General features: G+C 32.4%; 4 protein-coding genes and 1 long non-coding RNA gene across 11 annotated transcripts; 2 read left to right on the plus strand and 3 right to left on the minus strand.

Moving 5' to 3' along the window:
* Nucleotides 1–19: 19 nt before the first annotated feature.
* Nucleotides 20–2,803, plus strand: LOC105150729 (tRNA methyltransferase 10 homolog A). Of its 2 annotated transcripts, none has more exons than XM_011063997.2 (5): nt 20–266; nt 867–1,176; nt 1,640–1,786; nt 1,848–1,953; nt 2,142–2,803. In XM_011063997.2, the coding sequence occupies exons 1-5, from the start codon at nt 127–129 to the stop codon at nt 2,438–2,440; spliced, it is 1,002 nt and encodes a 333-aa protein (XP_011062299.1). In that variant the 5' UTR covers nt 20–126; the 3' UTR covers nt 2,441–2,803. The 2 variants fall into 2 exon arrangements, with proteins under 2 accessions (XP_011062299.1, XP_087271435.1); XM_087415309.1 differs by having other exon boundaries at nt 129–384.
* Nucleotides 2,746–11,670, minus strand: LOC105150730 (hypothetical protein). The gene is made up of 6 exons (XM_011063998.2): nt 10,383–11,670; nt 5,740–5,856; nt 5,328–5,403; nt 5,062–5,227; nt 4,161–4,298; nt 2,746–3,932 (listed from the first exon to the last, which is right to left on the minus strand). Exons 1-6 carry the CDS (start codon nt 10,736–10,738, stop codon nt 3,631–3,633), a joined length of 1,155 nt encoding a protein of 384 aa, XP_011062300.1. The 5' UTR covers nt 10,739–11,670; the 3' UTR covers nt 2,746–3,630.
* A 171-nt stretch (nt 11,671–11,841) lies between these two features.
* LOC105150728 (RCC1 and BTB domain-containing protein 2-like) lies at nt 11,842–22,629 on the plus strand. Of its 6 annotated transcripts, none has more exons than XM_011063994.2 (7): nt 11,844–12,016; nt 17,024–17,124; nt 20,715–20,949; nt 21,332–21,456; nt 21,536–21,636; nt 21,711–21,841; nt 22,211–22,629. In XM_011063994.2, exons 3-7 carry the CDS (start codon nt 20,803–20,805, stop codon nt 22,352–22,354), a joined length of 648 nt encoding a protein of 215 aa, XP_011062296.1. In that variant the 5' UTR covers nt 11,844–12,016; nt 17,024–17,124; nt 20,715–20,802; the 3' UTR covers nt 22,355–22,629. The 6 variants fall into 6 exon arrangements, with proteins under 6 accessions (XP_011062298.1, XP_011062296.1, XP_087271437.1 ...); XM_087415310.1 differs by lacking the exon at nt 11,844–12,016 and adding an exon at nt 15,465–15,603; XM_011063996.2 differs by lacking the exon at nt 17,024–17,124 and having other exon boundaries at nt 11,842–12,016.
* On the minus strand, nt 14,838–16,994 carry LOC105150727 (histone-lysine N-methyltransferase SETMAR-like). The gene is made up of 2 exons (XM_011063992.2): nt 15,957–16,994; nt 14,838–15,895 (listed from the first exon to the last, which is right to left on the minus strand). Exons 1-2 carry the CDS (start codon nt 16,031–16,033, stop codon nt 15,442–15,444), a joined length of 531 nt encoding a protein of 176 aa, XP_011062294.1. The 5' UTR covers nt 16,034–16,994; the 3' UTR covers nt 14,838–15,441.
* LOC147906800 (uncharacterized) lies at nt 19,950–20,670 on the minus strand. Its single transcript, XR_015548053.1, has 2 exons — nt 20,374–20,670; nt 19,950–20,169 (listed from the first exon to the last, which is right to left on the minus strand). It is a non-coding gene; the product is annotated as an uncharacterized LOC147906800 (long non-coding RNA).
* Nucleotides 22,630–23,135: the final 506 nt, after the last annotated feature.

Here is a 23,135-nt window from a genome sequence, read left to right on the forward strand (position 1 = left end):
ATTTTCTCGCAATTCTGAAAAGAACAGACCGCTCTTATGAGAGATTCGAAAAAAGAAGCAGATAAACAGAAAACAGATTGCACGATTCACGTGGTTCATGCCGGGAAAAATTAATAATTTTACGATATGGATGACGTAAATTCTACGGAGGATAACGCGGTTATGGTCGCGGATAAATTATCCGAGCCACCGATAAATATGAGCAAGCGTCAATTGAAAAGATTGCTGAGGGAGAAGAAGTGGTTGGAGCGAAAAAGCGAGAAGAGGTTAGGAACTCCTGATGTCACGCGGCAGCAACGTACGAAAATCTGTAAATTGCGATGATCCCATCGCGTCATTTTATCCCAAGGCGCCTACAATAAATCTCCTTATTTATAAAAACCTGTAGGGTAAAGTAGTACAATTTCAAAAACGGTTTAATTCTGAGCAACATAAAATTAAATTTGAATCCAATTGTCGAAGTTAAATTTTTTCCCTAATTGACCAACATCCAGTGAATTTATTAACTTTGATAGTCTGCATGTCATTTCAAGATACACAACTGATACACTACAGTAAATTTGTCCACTTTTTAACTTTTACTTTGTTTCAAGATCCATAATTGATCCCCTGAGTTATCAAACTTGAACCTCAAAAATTGGGTTATTTTATTTTGTTCGGAATATCATATTTCAAATTGTATCACCCTATACATATATATGATTTTCACAACATTTATATTAACTTGTAATAGTTTGCAAGGAAGAGATTTAATATGCAGTTCCTGATTTTTATATTCATTTTCATTTGCATGGAAGGAAATTTATTTATGCAGTCTTTTCTACTAATTTTTGTATTAGTTTCTAATTGTATGTTTGTCAATGCAGATTGCGAGAGAGGATTAAAGCAAGAGAGAAACGTGCGTTTGCACGTGCAAATAACTTAAGTCTAGGTCCATCCAGAAAGTTCTTAAAAAAAAGCACCATGGCTGAAAGTGCTTGCTCGCTTACAGTAACCATCGACTTGTCATTCGATGAGTTAATGATCGATAAGGATATCGCTAAGCTAACGAAACAAATACTAAGGTGCTATACTTTGAATAGAAGAGCTACGGCACCTATGCAATTTTCCCTCACCAGTTTTACTGGCAAATCACGAACCAGCATGGAGAAGCACAATGGATATAAGCATTGGGATGTATGTGATTACATATAAGTCAACACTTTCTCTCACTTTTAATGATTAAAATTGACATTATAAACATCTGTCCATTAAAGGAAGATGTTAAAAAAGGAGTAATTGTTTCTAAAAAGATGTAAGAGCAAAATGAATGTATAGATTTTGTTTTCTTAGATACAATAAAATTATTAAAAAGTTTGTCAAATATTTAGGGAACATTAAAATTTGATAAATACATCATGCATATTAAACTTGTTAATCATTGGGCAAAAACCGACTTCTTTTTAACCTTCTATCAAATTATAAAATTGGCTATTAAATTTTATTGAATTATACTGGATTAAATTACATTGGATTACTATTTATTAAAGGACCTCGCACATTTTATAATAAAGTTTACCTGGTATAAACATTTTTCATTTTACGCGGAGAGTCCTTTTTTAAATTATTAAATTAACTGTTAAATTTCATTAAATTACAGGTGAGCTTTCATACGGAGCCGTACATAAACGTTTATCCCAAAGATAAGATCATATATCTCACGAGCGAATCAAATAACGTGATAGATTGTCTAGAACATGATTGCGTATATGTTATAGGTGGTCTCGTTGATCACAATGCGCATAAGGTGAGATTTTTGTGGCTAGTCGTCCTTTTTTACGAATTTCTATCAAAAGTTTAAATTGTAGGGTATGTGTCATAAATTAGCGAGAGAGGCGGATGTCAGACACGGCCGATTGCCATTAGATAAATTCCTACAGATGAAAGCAAGAAAAGTGTTGACTATTGATCATGGTAAGCATTATGAAAGATAAATTTTTTAAAGATTATATTATTGTTGATTTCTATAAGCATCTCCAATCTTAGTTTGATAATTAATGAGAGAAATTAAGAATATAAATATATTTTATTCTACTAATCAAATTTTAACAATAAGTGAGTCATTGAAGTTTACATTTTCAAGAAATGATTGACTTTTCCAGTTTTTGAAATACTGTTGAGAGTCTCGGAGGGTGATACCTGGCAAAAAGCATTTTTAAAGGTGTTACCGGAGAGGAAGAACGCTCGTCCGATCATTTCTGTGCAATCCAAAAGGGACGAATCACAAGATTCGAAACCTGTTGATGTAAATAATGCCATGCCGGTTGATGTAAATAATGCAGTGTCCATTACTGTAAATAATACATTGACGGTTATAAAAGATGTTAAGGAGAACGATATCAAACCTGAGTGCAAAGTAGATTCGAAAGAAATCTTAAATGAGAGTTCCTGCATAACGTAGAATCGCAAATGTGTGATTAAAAGATGCAAGTAAAATATTCAAAAAAAATTCGCGACGTGCAAAAGGGAAAATAAAAAAATTTTAAATATAAAAATATGTACACAATATTTATGCGTACAAGAAATCAAAGTATAAAAGATTTAATCAAATCAGATTTTTTACGTAAATATAATGTTAATAACATTTTTAAAAATTTTATTTCATTTTGACGTTATTCCTTTTTGCTATTTCGCGAATACTGCAGAAATCAAAGAGAATCTATTTTATTGTATTATTTTTAAGGCCGTGTATATAATAACAGCGTATTTTTGTATCATCTGTCGTGTATTTTCAAATATATGAGATGCGTAGACAAGAGAAAAACGGCAAACATCAATTATAAACGGGCTACAAAAACGCGTCAGACTCGACAAACACTTCATCGATATTTCACGCGCATTTGTTTTTTTTTTTACACATCTCACAGATACATGTTACAATATAATACATTCTTACATCTAAAATGTTGTTTGCGCTACCAGAGTGCAGCTTTTTATTGATCGTATTTAGGTACCTTTCGCATCCTTACTGTCGTACAACGCCGTCGCAATTGCTTAATTGTAGCAATTAGGTCAAACTGACTCTTCAGGTTAAAACGTTTGTACACAGGTGCATATTTATTACATTGCAAATGTACATACGCCTATTTAATCATCCAAAGACATTAAATACAATACCAGTGGTATTGTACATATATATGTATCTACAGTTGAGTCCCCTTATTCTTTAAATCCCTGCCTTTCTACTCTTCGTTACCTTTCTTACAATGAAAGAGTAGCGCAAGACTAGATGCGGTAGAGAACAAAGAATACAGGCTTTCGACTGAATTCGTCTAAATAAATAAATTTTGCTTTCTTCGCATCTTCGACCAAGACCGATATTTTGTACGCGCGCGAGTACAACGTTGCGCTCGGGAGACAATTATATAACTTAAATGATATATTATTTTCTTTATCTCAATTTACCATCACATTCGGCCGAGACGATTGTACTTCAAGCGAAGTCGCTATTGATTATCGTTACTGGATTAAATTTTTTATCTCGTTCGCGGCCGGTTACAGAGATCAGAGATGATTTTCTTTCAGCTTTACATCATAACTTAATGTCGCGCGCGATAATCCCTCCATATTTTTTTGCACCTCCGAATTTCATCACATTTCTATCTTTGCTATTTCCTCCTTATCGATTATCTCAAAGTCGCTATCACCGTTGCTCTCATCGCTGCTGGCCGCGATTTTCTTCGCGTCGAAGACTTCTTCCTCTGAAGAGGACGAGGAACTCTTCTCGAAGTGACCGCTCTGAAACTTTATACCATCCTCTTCGGCGTCGTTCTCGCCGACACTGAGCTCCAGTTCCGATAGTTCGACACCGTCAGTGCTACCCTCTCCATGGGAGGGCATATTGAACGCTATCTCCTGAAGACCCTCTATAAAATCCTCGTCGTAAAAAGAATCTGCAGGCAATGCGATGAGATGTAAAGATGTAGAGAAAATTGAACGATGGAGATTAAAAATTTTATTTTGCTTTAGATTATCGAGCAAATAAAGCAATAAATATGAAAAAATGCGGAATCGATAATCTCTCTAAAAGTTACATCGAAAATATTTAAAATTCAATATCTGAATCGCGAGTTTTTTTTAGGATTTATACTCGAGTGAAAAGTAACTCATCAAACACATACCATTCTGAGTATCCGACTGCACACTCGTCGGTGTTGGCGAATGATCGCCCGTCTCCCCCACCCGAGTTAATACTAGCAGACTCGCCTCTGTTACCACAGGTAAAAACTCATCCTCGATTTCACTGTCACATTGCCAGTCTGAAAAATAAGTGAGATTAATCAAAAATGTTTCCTCATGTAAATGTTAATATGACGAAATATTGTATTAAATTGTGTGTAAAAAAAGTTTAATAAAGATTTGAGTTCAATGTCGAAGTTCAATGAATGAGAGATATAAGAGAAAATTTTTTCAATAAATTTAATTCTGCTTTCAAAACTAACAAATAATCGACTCGTAGTTTGCTTAAACTGGAATTTATAAAAATTTACATAAAACTATTATTAGGTAATAAGATTCGCTTTGATCTCTCGAATATGTTCTTCGGTTATTTGTGTTGAAATTAATAATTCTCTTAATTAAAGATTAATACGATTCCTTAATTACATCTCCCAATCAAGTGTTAAAGTTAGATAATTATACATTGTACATAATTGTATTGTTAAATAGTTCAAAATTGAAGTTAATTAAGTTAGATCTAAAAACTAAATCATTTATGTTTAATCGTTTACATTAAAAGTATTAACATTTCTTATCATTAAAAGGATGAAGCGAATAAATTATTGTGAAGATAAAGAAAGTGATGAAAAACCAAATATTTCGTCATTATAAAAAAATATATAATTATAAAAATAAAAAAATTAAAAGCTATTTTTATACAAGAAATATAATACTGCTATAATACTAATCTACAATAAAAAATCTAGCTATCAATAATGATCCTTGGTACTTCTAGAGTCAATCTTTAAGATTTAAGATTCGAGTCTTCTGTTCTGTCAGGAAAATTTCGACGTTTTCGATTACCTTTGTGTGACAAGAGGTACTCCCGTGCTTTGTCAAACAGTTTTAGGGGAAATCGCAGTAGCATACATGCCAGTAACATGCCGTAGTACATGAAGCAAAGGGTTGACGTATGGACGTGGTCGAGGAACCATAGGAAGAAGGCCACGAGACAAAGGACGATGCAATGCTGAAAAATTGTAAACGGAATATTAAGATTAGAAACAGAAGATTAGAATTTTCGATCTTTTCAAGATTCCCTCCTTGTGAGAAGACAAAGAGAATTTTACCAATCCTGGTTTTTCGCTCCGCAACTTCTTCAAGGTCTGCCATACCCAGTGAAGTCCACAGCACTCCCTTTGCTCCCTACATTTATAAAAGATCAAGATTACTATTGTTTTTTTTTGTTTTTTATTCAAGTCCTTTTCAATTGAGAGCGAGATTGTACGAGCGAATACTGAAATATCTTCGAGTTCTATTAATATGTAATTTTACTATTAATAAGCAGATAATTGACAAGTACAACCACATCGGAGATAATTTGACGATGGAAATATTATAAACGTTATTCAGCGATTTATCTCAACTAGTATTATTCAGCGAATTATCTCGACTATTATTTTTCCACGAAATAAATATAAGTACAACGTAATGAGCGTGTGATGCAATAATGCGAGCAATAACTTTCTTTCGATAACTTACACTGCAGGGGCTAAGGTGTCCATGAATTTGTAAGCGATTATCAATTGGCTAATACAATACACGGCGACAAGTTTATATGGAAATAATGGTGACGTCATTCCCATTAAGGTATAGATCCTGTAACAAGCAGCACGTGTTACAATTAGGGTTATTTTGTGTGTACAAAATGCATTAAGCATAGTATAGCATAAGACTGTTTGGATCAATGAGCAATCAGAAAGAATCGTGATACTAATTTATTTAATACAATGAAAAAATAAGGATAAGTCGGTCGCATGTCGTTTTATTTCTTTTACCATACATTTTTCCAAAATTTAATTTAATGTTATTTATGTAATTTATGCATATTTATTTAATATTTGTGTTTACATTGGTTAGAGAATAGAAAATTTTCTGGCAACTCAAGAATTTCTTAGCCTCAATCGACACATACACACATACATATAAAAATTTGTCGTATAACAAAGGAAATAATACCATAAAAAAAAGGAAGATCTATCTGCTTGTAGCTAAAATAACGGAGAATTTTATTTGTTTCTCCTGAAAAAAAAATTCTCAATACATCTTACATTTTTAAGAATTTCTTTTATTTTAAATTTATGAATGTTTCTGAAAATATCTTAAACTTCTTCAGAAATTATAGAATAAGAAATCTTTGAATATTTCGGAATTTATATGTATAAAAAATTCTAAAAAAAATCCAAACTGTCTCAGCATATTTGAAAAGTATGCTAACTCGTATAAAAAATTAGAGAAGTTTTTTAAAATATTTATAAAATTTTTATAGAAATTTTGAAAAATTATATAAAGAATTTGAAAATTTTTTACTGAGGTTTCTTTAAGTACTCTGTTTTCGAAAAGACGTTTCTCTCAACAAAATTTAACAAAGATTTGATTAATGAATGTCTCGAAATCTTGCAACGATCAAAAATATCGAGTGTAAAAAGATCTAAAACAATCCATTGATACACAAATTCTGTAAAAAGTTCGAAATTTAGCAGTCATTCTCGTCAATGGGCTTCCTGCATCTATTTCTATTTTATCTCGACTGAAAAAGGCATCAGGTTTCTCTGTATTTGTGAGACACGGATTCTTCATTTATTTCTATATTATTATTAAGTATGTATTATGCATATATATTATGTATTACGTATATAACTCATTACAAAATCATTTCTGTCAATCTTATCCAATGAACAATTCGCACACTGGCACGATAAAAATCAACACGCGAAATAAAAGATTTGATGTATCAAGAGATTTCGATGCGTAGCAGGTGTCACCTTCACTTTATTTAAATTTATAAATTGTATCGAGAGGAAAACAAATTGTACGTGCCGCTCTTAATGATATTTACATTCAGATCATTTTCCAATCTTTCGTAAACATTTATGCTTAACTGGATTAATCGCGTCTCATTGAAAATTGAACTGAGAAAAACCGCTCAAGAAAATATCTATACTAGAAAAAAATTATTTATTTGATTAAATTAACTTAAATTAACCCTTAGTACATACCTTAGTTTTGGGTATCCTTACTACACACGTTCGGTCATTCGTATTCTGGATTAATTTTCATCACTTTTACAAATATACAAAAATTATTAAACGATTTTTACATATATTTTGATATCTTGTATTAGTACAGTTGTATATATTCATAATAAATTATAAATAAATTGTTATAACTAAATGTTGTATAATTAACAAAATGAGAAAAATGTACTGTTTCATACAAAAATGTAAAACTGAAACAAAAGGAAAAGTAGTTTAAAGGAAAATGTTTAAAGGAAAAATATGATTCAATATTTTAAAATTAACATTGCAAGCTGCAAAAAAAATAGTTTAAGTGTCGACTGTTCAAAAAATTTAGTTATTGAATAACCTGAAAATTATGTTTTTTTTTTAATATGCATGAATGGCTACAAATTGAAGATATATAGCATTTACATTTTAAATAATGCATTTTATGACTGCTATTATGTTAAAAAAACTTATAATTTATTAGGAAAATGTTCTTTATAACATTACAGACAACATTTAGCACAAGGGTGCTAAAAATAGTGTTTATTAATATGTTCTTTTGAGATTCTTTTTTTAATAAAAATCTTAAATTCTTTTTTTAATTATTCGTGAAATATTCCCGCAATACAACCGAGAATTAGTTGGATATAAAGAAAAAAATAAAAATTTTTTAGTTACAAAAAATGTACACTCTGTACACACGTTGAGTCATTTGTAACCCAGAAGTGAACTTCGGAATTATGCCAGTTACAGGATACGCATGAATTGAGGTCGGCAACGCACAAAACTTGTTCTCTAGAGATGCCAAACTTTCTTTAGGAATAGAAAAGAGACCAGAGAGAGATATTTAATCAGATAATATTTAAAAAAAAAATACACAGGACATGAATGACCCAAAGATGTGTGTATTAAGGATTAATTTAGCTTGTCTTTGTTACTTTTGTTGGAGAATATTATATCCACACAGCACAAATTAAAACTGTAAAAAAACAAACTTTATATTTGCGAGCGTAACTTTTTATATTATTCTTTTATCTAATCGAACAAAAATTCGGAGAAAGATTAAAAAAATTACGCACATACGTCGCAAACGCGTTTTTCGCGAGAAACAACATATTATCTAGGAAGGAAGCGAGATAAAATAAAAACGTAAATAAAAAATGAAAACTTAAATCAAATATAAGAGATATAAATTAAAACCGTAAATTGGATGGAAGTCATAAAAGAAGCTTTAAAACGCAAGTATGAAAGAAGTAAGCGTGTAGATAGGAGAACTCGCATATCGGAAGTGAAGCGTGCGTCAACATATGTACGTAAACAGCGGACGATGAAGTACGTCTTGTTGACGCTGATCGTCATTCCAAATAACACCGCGCATTTACGCGCTTTACTACGAATAATCGGACACGCGATTACGACACTACACACTTGTCCGATTACGCGTGCGTGTGCGTGTGCGTGTGCGCTGGTGTGCGCGCGTATCGCGCCAATTCCCCACGAGCGTCCGTTCGGAAAGGGGGCCTTGACCTAGAAGGCGAAGTTACTCTTGTGCACACGAAACGTAAAACAGCTGTAATGCCGCGCCGCGCGCCGTGACGTCACGGACGGCCGGAGGCGCGTCGCACCAACGTGCACACCGTGCACGTGAAGACGGGAAAGACGCAACGAAGACGATAACCGTCAACGTAATAACACGCCGTAGTGTCGATCGCCTAGAGTGCCGACGACTAGAGGAGAGTGAATGGGAGAAACCGTGTCCTTTAAACGCATAGCTCTTTAAATGGAAAGAAACGCTCTCTCGCGAATTACTGCGTAATTCTCCGAATCTTCCTGCGAGTTCCCTTTTTCTCCAACTAAATCATTCCTGCAATATTGCAGTAATGTTGCAGGAATAGCAATGATGCAAGTTTCTGTGCTGTATGAATAAAAAACAAAAGTTGACAAAATTGAAAGTATCATAAAATAGATTACTCGAGCAATATTGCAGTAACAAATGATTGCGTTTAGAAAATAATACCTTTGCAACGGTTATAAAATACCTCGATGTAATTTATACATTTAGATTTCTCGTAAGGAACTGAAGGCAGAAATCAATCGTATTGAAGAATTTTAGAAAAGCTGCTGTCTCTGCTGAACGCAGCTAATATTACAGTAACGTTTCTGTAAGCTTAATTCTATGCTACAAGAAATAGGCAGTCGACCTATCTGAAATTTCTGCACGTGACTTCTAAGGTTGAAATTTAGTGCTTGTTTCATTTTGTGCTTTATTCTAATTATATTGAACCTTTTGTCTGGATATACCAATGACAAAGAAAAACTAGTACAGATATAAAAGACCTGAGCTTAAAGACCTGACCTATTCTTAAAAAGGAACGTATACGAAAACCTATGTAATAGTATATTTAACGTATATTTATACTAATACCCGTATTCATAGTTAGACCTTATATTTAAGGCTTCCCTAAAATTATCCTTAGATGCTCAGTAGCCAATAAAATAATTTATAGCATCTGAAGATAAATTTAAGGAAACCTTAAATACAACAGGCATTATATTCTACAATAAGCCACTAGTCAGAAGCTAAAGATTGACGATTGTGATTGATCAATTTCCAGCTTTTAACTTCTGATTTATGACTAATAAGGTTTATTGTAGAAGACCCATAAGGCTTGATGATTACGAAATACAGGCATAAGTATTTCCTTAGTTTTTCATGTAACTCCATTTCAAGAATAGAGGTCTAGCGGAAGCAATGCTTTGTTGAAAAACAAAGGATAAGAGACAAATCAGAAGTAAGAAGCTGAAAATTGACCAATCACAGTCGTTAATTTTTAGCTTCTGGCTTCTAATTTATGACTAATGGCTTATTGTAGAAGGCCCCCATTACGAGAGAGATCTTCTTTGACGTGAACGTCGCGAACAAGTGAGCGAAACTGTCGGTGCGACCAGCAGATGAAAAACGAGTTGACGAGCGCGGGAGTGCTCGAAAGAATGTTTCCTTTGTCCGCTTTTTACAACGTAGGTCGAAGGAAGCGGCTTTGGAACAACAGAAGGAACAACGCACGCGCATCAAGACCGGACTGGACCGACTGACGACTGGCGACTGGCGACTGGACTCACCAGAATGTCGCGATGAGCACGATAAAGAGGTAGAGGTTGACGAAGAAGGCGCTGTTCTCCCAGAGCAGCGTCTTCTCGCCGGCGGCGATATACCGGCACACCTCGCTCTTGCATCCCACGGATGCTGGATCGGTGGGGCCGTCCGACGACGCGGACGTCTCCTGGGACAGCAACGACGATGACGCCGCTACGTTGCCGTCGACGTTCTCGCGTTCGATTCCCATTGCTCGCCGATACATCCAGCACCACACATCCAAGAAAATCCACTCCATGACACGTTCCATGACCCGGCGACCGGCCAGAACTCGATCCCACGCCCAGAGTCGCTCCATCATCTCCGGATCGGGGTGCATCATCGGATCTCGTGCACGTCGATCGACGTCGTCGTCGTAGTAGTATCAGTCGTCGGCGGCGTCGACGGCGCTCCACGACGTCCAGCGTGCACGAGCGCGCCTTCTTCCTTCCTCACTCTCTCTCTCTCTCTCTCTCTCTCTCTCCTAGTCTCCTTGACGGCGCGGGCGATACGTTTCCCGGTGCAGGCGTCTCTCCTCCGCTGATTCGCTTCGTCCTACACGGCTCCTACTCGCCGTGCATGGCACAGATACTCCCCCGCTACCGTCCGCGCTCGAAAGACGCTCGTGGACGACTGCCGTGCGCCACGGAGGGGTATATTAATAGCGCGCGTGACAACCTCTAGGGCGAGTGCGACGCGACGCGACGCGGCGCGACGCGACGACGACGTGCGCCCCGCCGAGAATCTTCCTCTCAGCTGCTGTTGCTGCTGTTGCTGCTGCTGCTGCTGCTGCTGCTGCTGCTGCTGCTGTCGTCGCCACCACCGCCGTCTACGGCGGGGGGAAGGGGAAAGGATGGAGCGTAGAAGCGAGACGGAGAAAAAACGGAGCCACAGCTACAGCTGTTGGCCGAGGAGCAACACACCCCTTCACTCTGATGGGCCACCCTTGTCCATCTATATGTCACTATTGTCACTCGACAATGTTGCCTCCTTTCTCTTTCTCTCTCCCTCTCTCTCCCTCTAGTTGCCTTTTAATAGGCTGTGTACCTGCTCCAGTACGCACGCACGCAATTCGATCTCTTTGTCGCCGCGCACGTCGTCGTTTCTTGGGGAACGAAGTCGCGTTCCGTTGATGTCGACGATGTTTGATGACGATCGCACTAATGATGATGACTGGATAAATAAATCCGAGGCCGACACGGATCTTTCGCGCGGAATCTATGCGAAATTATGCGCTTTGTGCGCCGTTTTACACGACCCGATGATGACGCGCGCGCGCGATGGAGGCCGACTGACGTATACGCTCTACGAGTCTAGTATTATTTCGTTCATATATATGTGTATATACGTCGCGCTCTCTCCACCGCCTGATCTCCCACTCTCTCTCTCCCTTTCTCTCTCTCGCATTCTTTTTTTCTCGCTCCTGTCCCCACTTTGCATGTAAACATAACACGTGACAGTCGCACGCGAGTCGCGCTTATCACGATCGCGTGATTTTACGTATGAAAAGAAGAAAGGATCTCGGAAAGTATCTTGGGCAAATATCGACGTGAAATCCTCCCTTCTCCTTTCTTTTTATGCGTACTTATATGGATTGGCAAGAGAGGGACAGATATATGAAGTAGGTACTTTGCCTAGATAGCATACAATAATTAAAAAATATTTACGAAATATTTATAAATATTTATTTAGATTTAAGGCTTATTTTAAATATTTTTGTAAATATTTTTGTGGTCTTAGATTGCATAAATCATAAATAATTTATTATAAATATTATAAAATATAATATTTGGACATTTCGTTATTTGACATCGTGCAAATCAGATGCTTGTTACCTTTGAAAATTTGCTTATAATAACTTATTAAATAAAAAGACTATTATATTGTACCACGCGAAATGGACTACAATCTACATGCGTTTTTTTCTCGTTGTTTACTAATGGACTCTTAACACCTATTTTTTTATTTACTAAGAATTTTCTTATGATTTTATTAATTCTTCATAAAAATGACTCGCAGCGTACTACACAAAATGAAAAATTTGATATTAAGGAATTATAATAATATTGTAAGAACCATGTGCATATTTTTTATTTAGAACGATGTTTACATATTTTAAAATTGCATTGAAAATAATTCGATTAGAATTGAAACGTTTATTTATTATAATTGTTTTGTATTAATTTTTTTTATTTAAATTAAAATTCTTTTATACGTTATTGGCTCTTTGCCCTTCTTGCATACTTTTTTATTATGAAATACTTATTGTGTAAATCTTACTGTAAATGCTATGGAAATATTTAATAAGATAATTATAATTCAAATAAAAAATACTTTGAAATATTTATACTTATTATAAATATTACATTAAATATTTAGCTTTTTAATAATATTTCGAATAAAGTTTTATAATATGTGTAACATATTTATATAACATTTATATATTTATACAACATTTCAAAAAAGGAATAATAAATATTTATCATAAATATTCTGTGCTATCTAAGTAATTTAAAACATAATATTAATTTGCAATACAAGTATATTTTGTATTTAAAATCAAAAGGTTTAAAGTTTTTATATTGTATATATTTTGTAATTTAAATAATATTATGATTGTCAATTTTAGTATTTGAAATACAAAATACTTTTATATGCTCCCATAAAATATAAAATGTAATTGTCTTGCAAATACTGTTTTTCAAATGAAAGTATTTCAAACAGTTCTCTACATTTATAAAGTCATTAGAAGATCTGTTCGTGTTGCTCAAAATCCTTACAAATTTTTTTGTAATTATAAAACGAGATAAATATATATTTGTATGAGGGAGAGGGAAGGTGAAGATTCTGAAAGTAAAAATTGCATGTCAAAACGAATTTAATGTCATAAATTCTATCATCGCATTAATCTTATATGATGATAGAATTTATGACATTAAATTACAATACATACAAATGTAAGATTAATTTTAATCTCGATTCAATTTATGCCTGGTTTATGCTTTGCACTTAATCTTAGTCTTAGAATTAGTCCTAACTTAATGTTAAGGACTAAAGTTAAAAGATAGAAACTGTCTTGAGACTAAGATTAAAACTACGGTTAAGACTGGGGAAGCATAAATGATCTTATGGCATTCTATATTGCCAACTTTTAAGATTAAGATTAAGACCGAAGCATAAACCAGCCATTATTCTTTATTTTTTCGTAAATCTAAAAATTAGAAGAAGATAAAGAATAAATTGAACCGAGATTAACATTAATCTTATATTTATGAGATCGGGCCTAAGCAGGATTAACTTTAATCTCAGTTTAACTTACTGTTTATCTTCTAATTCTTATTTATGTTTCGGTCAATTTTGATCTCAATTTAACTTACTCTCTTCATCGTTTTTTAATTCTATAAAAATAGAAAAAAAAATGAAGAGTTTTCCTTATTCGATTTTTTTACTATTAGTCTCTTATGAATTTTTATGTACATATATCGAAACACTTCTTTTATCTTCACGTTTTGATAAATGCCTAAATTTAAGTATAAACGCACGTCATTTATTTTTCTCCGATGTCGAAAACAAATTTCTCATGCATAAAAGAAATATATGTCTAATATAGACATGTCAAGAAAAAAAATTTTTTTTTTTTAATCGATTAAACCATTTAGCTCAAAAGTTTCCATTTCATGCCAAAAAAACATCCTTAAATTTTTATTAAAAGAAAAAAATTAAGATTTAGAGATCGCTAGTGAACGATTTTTAAATCAAAGTTTCGATTTTCCTTAATAGATGTTTGATTTGATGCAAAATTAGCTTAATCTGGATTTCAAATATGGTATGTTTTTTTGATCACTGAACATGATGCAAAAACGGTTCATTTAATTCTACGATATACGCTTTAAGAAATATAACCTGATTAATGTGAAAAAATACAAAAAAACATGATTTAATAAATTGAAATAAACTACATATTATATATATATATGTGTATGTAGCATATATTTTTATTATGTATTCATTTCATTTACTAATAAAGAGTTTTTTATTATCAAATTGAGACATTTGATTTGAGGATGTCAAAATTATAAAGCGATATACTTTAGAACTTGTAAAAAAAATTTTTCTATCTTTAAAAACGTTTTATAATTCAGTTAAATGCAATTTTTAAAGGCCCTATAGGAGGTCCGGGAAAATTTCAACTCTTATTCTGGGTGAACAGACTTACAATTTGAAGTAATGAACCCATTTGAACGCTTGGAATCTTGTTAAAATCGACCTTGAACTCGAAATTTGATCATTTTTTCACATTAATCGGGCTGCATTTCTTAAACCATATATAGAGTTAAATGAATGAATTATTGCATCGTGTTCAGCGACCAAAAAAATATACAGTATTTTATTAGGGGGACCGGAAAGTAATGTCGTTTTTTTACATTAAATTCAAACAGATAAATTTTTAACAAATTTTTTATTTTTAATCAATGATGTAATCACCCTCGTTATCAACAATCTTTTGCCATCTAGTGTGCAAATTTTCAATGCCGAATCGATAAAAATCAATTGATTTTTGAGCAAAATATCTGGAGATGGCATTTTGGACGTCATCCAAATTTTCAAATTTTTTGTCACTTAGAAAATGTTGTAGCGATCGGAATAAATGGAAATTCGATGGCGCAATATCGGGCGAGTATGGTGGGTGAGGCAATACCTCCCACCCCAATTCATTAATTTTTTCCAGGGTTCGTCTTGCGCAGTGCGGTCTTGCATTATCGTGTTGCAGAATAACGCCTTTTTTGTTGACAATCGCTGGGCACTTTTCAATTAAAGATTGATTTACTCGATTCAATTGTTCACAATAAAGATCTGCATTCACAGTTTGTCCAGGTTTCAGCAGTTCAAAATGAACGACCCCGCGAATACTCCACCAAACACACAAAAGCGCCTTTTTGGGGTGTAAACCTGGCTTAGCTGTACTTCGTGGCGATTCATTCGGAGAGAGCCACTGCCTTTTGCGTTTTGGATTATCATAGAGGACCCATTTTTTATCTCCAGTGATCAAGCGATCAAAAAACGCTTCTGTATTGTGTCACTGAAGCAATAAGTTGCATATGGTGGACCGGTTAGCTTTGTTTTCTTCGGACAGATTATGCGGGACCCAAACACCTGCTCTGCTTGCTTTACCAATCTGCTGCAAATGTTCTTGGATGGTCGACCAAGGTTGGTTAAGAGCGTTTGACAATTCCTCGATTGTCTGACACGGACTTCCACTTCCGCCCTTAACATGTCATTGTCTAAAGTTGTTGGTCTTCCTGATCGATACGAGTCGAAAAGATCAAAATTACCGGATTTGAACTTAGAAAACCACCTTTGGCATTTACGAACGTCTAATGCACTTGGATAAACATCGCAAATGTTTTTGGTAGCAACTGTTGCGTTACTACCCTTGTGAAACTCAAAAAGCATACAATGTCGGATATGTACCTCTTCTGGTATTTGGCTGGCCATTTCACTATAAATTATTTAAAAAAATTTAAGATTTAATTATTTACGAGTAAACAAGTCATTCTAACCTTAAAATGTCTTTGGCACTACTTTGTGCACAATGAGCTGATAAATGACAAACGAATATCATGCGCAGAAACGACATTACTTTCCGGTCCCCCTAATAAAAATCTGGTTTTTCATTTTTGCATCAAATCAAACATGTATTAAGGAAAATCGAAACTTTGATTTAAAAATCACTATATATAGCAATTTCTAAATCTTAATATTTTTTGATAAAAATTTAAAAGTGTTCTTTTATGGCATAAAATGGAAGCTTTTGACCTAAGTCAATTAAAAAAAATTTTTTTTTTTTTGACAGTCTAATATATTATATATATTTAATAAAATCTATATAAAATAATTTTTTTCTTGTCTCTTCTTCCAAACAACAAACTCAGTTGCGTAATCCAAACAGCACAGAATATTTATGATAAAATATTTATTATTATTCGTTTTTTGTGAAATGTTATATAAATATTGTATATAAAGCTTTATTCGAAATATTATTAAAAGATAGTTTATTAAGTATTTAATGTAATATTTTTGATAAATATAATTAATATTCTGTAAGTATTTTTTATTTGAATTATAATGTCTTATTAAGACTGCGGGTTACAAATGCTTCGAAACATTTTTTGATTTGCCAATTAGTAAAATTCTTTCTTCTGATTGGTCAATCAAACGCTTCGAAACATTTGTAGCAAGTAGACCCTAAGTATTTCCATAGCATTTATTACAAGATTTACAATAAATATTTCATAACATTTATTAATGTTTATAATCTATACAATCTAAAACCGCAAAAATATTTACAACATATTTAAAATAAGCCTTATAAATATTTATAAATATTTGTAAATATTTTATAAATATAGTGTGCTGTCTGGGAAATATTTACTTTTTTTATGATCCAGCAAACACAAATATAATTGCTATGTAACATATATATAAATTAATATATATTATTCACATCTACGATATGTAGCATTATATTCATAGTTTGCTGGGATTTTTTGAGATCATATTTACCAATCTAGATAAACTTTAATCTCGGTTTAATTTATTGTAATTGTTTCTTTTTTACTTCTTACAGAATAAGAAAAAAATAAAAAATGAGTACAATTGAGATTAATATATTAATCTACATTGACAGGAATGAATTACATAAGTCGATTATCTTTCTCAGTAGTCTTGGTATGTATTGTTTAATCATTCTCGATTATCTAATTCTTATTATTACTTAATTCTCAAGAAGTACGCGTTATGATATGCGTTTCTTAATGACACATATACACCTGTCGGTATGTTACAAACTGAGTAAGCTTTAAAATATCGATAAACCGGTTTCCTGTCTCCCTTCTCTTTCATATCCGCGACACTTTAATCGAGTTAAAATATTCCGACAGCTGCGACAGGTTTTCCGACACGTTTCCTTAAACGAGCGCATTCGTTGATTTAATGCTAAATGTTCAAGTTAATTAATCGCATGTAGTTGAAGCCATGATGTAAGAAGACAAAGTATATCGTTCCTGAGGATGCGCAGAAGAATGAATTTGAGATCAAAATTTGATTGGCTGTTCCAATATGCCAGCGCTATTATACACAGGAAAATGTATAGAGGCCAAAATTTGATTGGTTGTTTCCAGTATTGCTATCGTTATTATGCGCAATATGGGAGACCTTGTATTCTTACATCGTGGTTGAAGTTACATTGAAATAATAAGAGAGAGATATATCGATCAATCGCGAGTCGAGTGCTGCACTACGCCATTGAAGTCTCGCGTATCGTGCACGCGATTGGTCAATTCCACTCCGTGCACTTTAAGTTTAAAAGGAGACAGTGGAGTAGGTCAGTTTTCTTCAGCTCTTTATAAAGACTCGTCCCCTTCCTCTTTCTAACGTTATCATGAGCCTCTTTTTTTCTCTTCTTCATCTTATCTTGTTCTTTCTCCGATTTTATGGTACTTTATTCTGGCAAGGACAAAAATTCGTAAAAGAAGAATAAATAAGACAGTATAATATCGGAACATAAGACGTCCCAATTTTGGATATTGTCTGAATACTTTTTCTCTATTTCTCTTCTTGAGCTTAAAAGCCTCAATTCTAATTTGGTCTCAGTTTATTTCCCCTAAATAAATTCCTGGCTACGCTTATGGATCTAACCGGATCTAACCATTAATTTACACAATCTCCCGCACCGATACTCACGAAATTCCTGTTAACTTTAATTATACAAAAAGGAATAAAGGTACATACTTTCGCTCGTTGTGCCAAAACATCTAATTCACAGCTTATTGTTCGCTTTATTCGATTTTTATTCGAAGAACGTAGTACAGCTATTGAAGTAAACACAGGATGAGTCATCGACTATACGCGTCATTATATTAAATATACATCTCTCTATCCTCTATATCAGATAAACAAATTTGATGAGATAACAAAATATGACGCAGTTCAGATATTTTTAATATCTCAAAATGCATCTTGTGTGTTCATAAATATTTAAAAAATGTATCTTAATTATTCACAAATACTTTACTCGATTTTGAAATTTCTTTTTCGGGATATTGAGACAGCGATATAATGATGTAAAGATAAATTCCTATAAACATAAAAAAAGTAGAAGGTAGTTTATTTATTTCCAAAACGCGTTTCTATTATTTCTAAAGATATGCGATACCTATGAAAAAGATTTCCAAATTCAAAATCCTATTCTAAAAATAAAATAAGATCAATAAGGACAATCCTATTTATTATTAACAGAGGAATATTTTACTTTTAAATAGAAAATTCTTAAATTTAGAATAAATAATAATTTTGGATATCGATTTCAAATCAAATTGGTGTCAGCACAAAGTTTACAACATTATTGCAATGTTTGCAATTTGACACCAATTTGGTTTGAAATTGATATCCAAAATTATTATTTATTCTAAATTTAGGAATATACAGGGTGTCCCGAAATTCGCGAATCAAAATACACAGGAAGGAAGTTTTTAAAAAATTGAGTAAAAAGTTATATATAACATTTTTATTTCAAGCAATAGTTTTTTCAGATATAAAGGTTTAAATATAGCTAATTACGAAGATTATACGTTTAGACGGTCACCTATCCAATCGCGCGTACAATAGTATCAGTAAGTGCATACTTCAGCATTTAAATGCAGTCTGTAATTGGCTATATTTAAACACTTATATTTTTCACAAATTATCGCTTAAAATAAAAATTTACAAATAACTTCTTACTTAATTTTTTGAAAAAAAATTGTTTATTGTATTTTTATTTGCAAATTTCGGAACATTCTGTATATTGCTGAAATGATCTGTGCTGTATAGATTGTGTTATAACATCAGATACGGATTTATTACATAAACGTAGAAATATGTATAAACTTAAATTTAACAACAATAAAAGGTAAAAAGAGCTAAGAAAACTTAAACTTACTTAAATTTATATTTGTTACTCTTGTTTTAACGCAATAAATTGATCTTATATTAATTATTAATTCAAAAGAATAATTGATCTGATGTTAATATTGTATTATTAGGTGTTGGAATTAATTCGTAGCGTTTTTTAATGAAAGAATGTTATTTATTTCACATGAGCATTAAAAAATACATTAATGAAAGTAATTCCCATCACTTGTAAAACGCTACGAATTAATTCCAACACCTAATATTATTTCTGTATACTGCATAAGGTTGCGATAAGATTAATACGTCAAAGATATTTTTTATTTCGTTATCAGAAATTTTTTCTGATAACAAAACAAAATATACTCTTAACGTGTTAAGAGGGGACAGCTTATGGTAGACAAAGAATTTGTAGATACAAATAATACTATTCTAATCTATTGGATAATACTATTCTAATCTATTAGACCTTGACGTTTTAATCAAAGTAATACACACAGTAGCACTAATTGATAAGAGAAATATTTCCGTCTAGAATGGAAATGTTTTTTTGGAGAATTAGGTTATAATTTTAGAGATGATACTTATTCTTCTCCTCACGTATACGATAAACGATTTTTTATTACGGAAAATAAACAGAAAATAGACAATATAACACAGAGAATTTTGAAATCAATTTTGATCATTAAATTCGAAATTTTATCGCCTACAAATACAATATATTGCTAGTGTTTTCTCCTTCAAATCGAAGCATGCAATGCTCCGTCTCGGCACACAACGAATACAAACAGGCCCGGCAATTGTAGTGTGGAATCGTGGAGCATTCTGCACCCAAAATTTAGCTTAATGTGAAAATCCACATCAAAGGAATTTAAGAATTGAATTAAAAACTGTGAACTTTTTAAAATGTATACGCGAATGCCGACCGATATTTGTGATGACAGCTGCATAGCAGAGAGTCAACTTTTAGGCACGTGGATTCAACTTTTATACTGTAAGAATTAACACTCGTAATAAATGATTCCTTACCGACTGTTAGACAGATTATCGCAATTCGTAATTGTAAAAAAGGGAACAAATAGCACACAAAATAAATAAAGAGTAAAAAAATAAATAGAGTCGACATTTTGTAACAACTCCTCCTCCTTCCTCCCTCCTTCTTTCGTTAGTTAACAATTCTATATTCACGGGCAAGATAAGTTGCCAGCCCTGTATACAAACTACAATACAAGCACCAGTTGTACAATCTTCGTCGACACGTGCGTGATGATCTATTCTACGAAACGTCCTAAATTAAACTAAAAAACATATTGATTCTCCGTTCTTTAGCATAACACCTCTTTTGTTTATCCACAAGACTGACTTTCCAGATTGACTTTCATTCGAAAGCAAGTGCTATAAAAGAAGAAGAAGACTGCGAATACATGACTACATAATTAGACGGGCCAAATCAGAACTATGGATAAGCGAATCAAGTATCTTATATCCAAAAATATGAACAAAATACTTGCACTAGAAGATACATCTACGCGGAATAACGCGCAGCGTGCTAGTTCATCTCGCAAAGCAGAGTGTAAACAATTATATGATACGTTTGATAATTCTGTAAGTTTTGTCTCTATCTGTCTAAGTATATTCTCATTTTTAATGGATATTTCTGATTATCAATTAGAATTGTAGTACTTATGTTTTTAAATTCTTAAGTAATTCAAAATACTTTCGAAATTCTCAGGCTTGTAACTGGTAACTTGATTAATAGAAGTTCTGGTCAAGTCATTCAAGAAAATCTGTTTGCTTTTTTTTACATCGAAATTAATTAAATTATTCTAATTCTTTCCTTTAGCCTCTTTATAGATTTTCAGCATATATCTCTTAAAAAAAAATATATATATATATATATATATATAATAAACTTATAAATAAATATAATAAATTTCAACTAACATTCGTGTTCTTACACGTGTTTTTTTTTATGCCTTTGACGCAGATTCCCACCGATCTTGTGATAAAAGTCGGAATGCGATCTATTTATGTCAATAAGTTTGTGTTACAAAAGAGTTCTTTATATTTCAGAAATATAGATCGATTTATAACATCCGAAAACGGTCAAGAGTGAGTATTGTGAAAATAAGTAAATGTTATTCTTATTAAGAATATTTTATATTTGATTCGTATGCTTCTCTCTTTATAGCGTTATCAGGTTCGATCAGTTTTCGTATATCATTGTTTACAGCTATTTAAAATATATATATACCGGCGAGATTAATCTTGTATCTTTGGACAAGAAATTTGGTGAATTTCAGTTAAATACGCATAATTATATACGTTGTTGTTTAAAGTTCACGACTAAAATTATTTCATTGCAGATCTCTTAATAATGGCTGAGAAGTTCAGAGAAATTCATTTGATAAAAAGTTGCTATAAGAAAATAAAGGAAGAAATAACTAAAGAAAATATGATCTCTGTTTATAGAATAGCGCAAATATATAATAACAAGGTTATTTGACAGTCTCGAATTTTCCTTTTTTTTTCCTGTTACTTTTTTGGAAGAAAGTATCATGATCTATATTTTATAATAAAATTGATGTATTAATATTTAGTTCGATTGCAATTTGTTTTTATTTTTGTTTTTAATGTAGAATATTTTTTCAAATTCTTTTGTCATTTACGAGTTAGGAGGATGCAAAATTGGAGATTAGTTCCGAAAATATCGTTAAACAATTTTTCTATTCTTAGTTTGTTTTTTAAATTGCTTTAGAATTCATTAACTGCAGAAATGTATCTTTATTCCTTATTTATTTATATCTTCAATACAAATGAACGCCGTATTTTAATAATATTTATGTATATTCTCTATAATTTTCAGGTAGTGCAGGAATATTGTTTTGAATTCTACATAGAAAATACTACAGATGTAATCAACACAGACAGTTTTAAAAAGTTGGATGAATATACGAGAAGCACTTTTATAAATGAAGCAAAAAAAACTTATGGTTATTACAAGCTATGATTCTATTTGTTTTAAGAAAGTAAAATTTTGATAGAAGTAATCACATCAAACTTTAATATTAATATTAATTCATATTTATATTAATATTACTATTATTTAATATTAATATTTCTATATTTTATAATATTAATTTCTACATAAGTAAAACAAAATTATTACGATACTATTTTATAGTAAAAAGTTTTTTTTGACACCGTATACTAATTATTAACAATGTAACTGACAAAAATTTTACTGAAATTGTGAATTCAAATAAAAACTTTCTCATTAAAAAATGATTGATCGTGTACTGCTATAATTAATTTTATCGATATGTATATTGATATCGATACATCCTCACGTATCCCCATGTAAGAGTAGCAAATAAAGAAAGTCCTTTCAGCAATATATGGAATCGAGACATCATAAAGAGACTTACAGCGGATAATTGATCAAAACAGATAGAGCATGTAGGAGAGATAATCCATGTTCTCTCTTTCCTTTTCTTTCTTCCTCGTATTCTTTACGTTCTCGTTGCATGAATACACACACACGTATGACGTTATTCAATATTCTTACATTAATTTAGCCATAAATCAATTTTTCGTGCCCTTCTGCCATTCTAGCTGACACAATGATCTGTGATATCCCCTGGTAGTTCCCAGAGCTCCTTCAGATAGAATACAAATCATGAAATTGCAAATCTATTCTTTTTCCATATCCTAAGATTGAACTTGCACAGTTCATCTCTCTTCTTTTTTTTCACATTAGAGAGAAAAAGATAAAAGATGAACTGTGCAAG

The sequence above is a fragment of the Acromyrmex echinatior genome, chromosome 17, assembly GCF_024713525.1.
Source record: "Acromyrmex echinatior isolate Ae372 chromosome 17, ASM2471352v2, whole genome shotgun sequence".
In the NCBI taxonomy this organism is placed as follows: Eukaryota; Metazoa; Arthropoda; class Insecta; order Hymenoptera; family Formicidae; genus Acromyrmex; species Acromyrmex echinatior.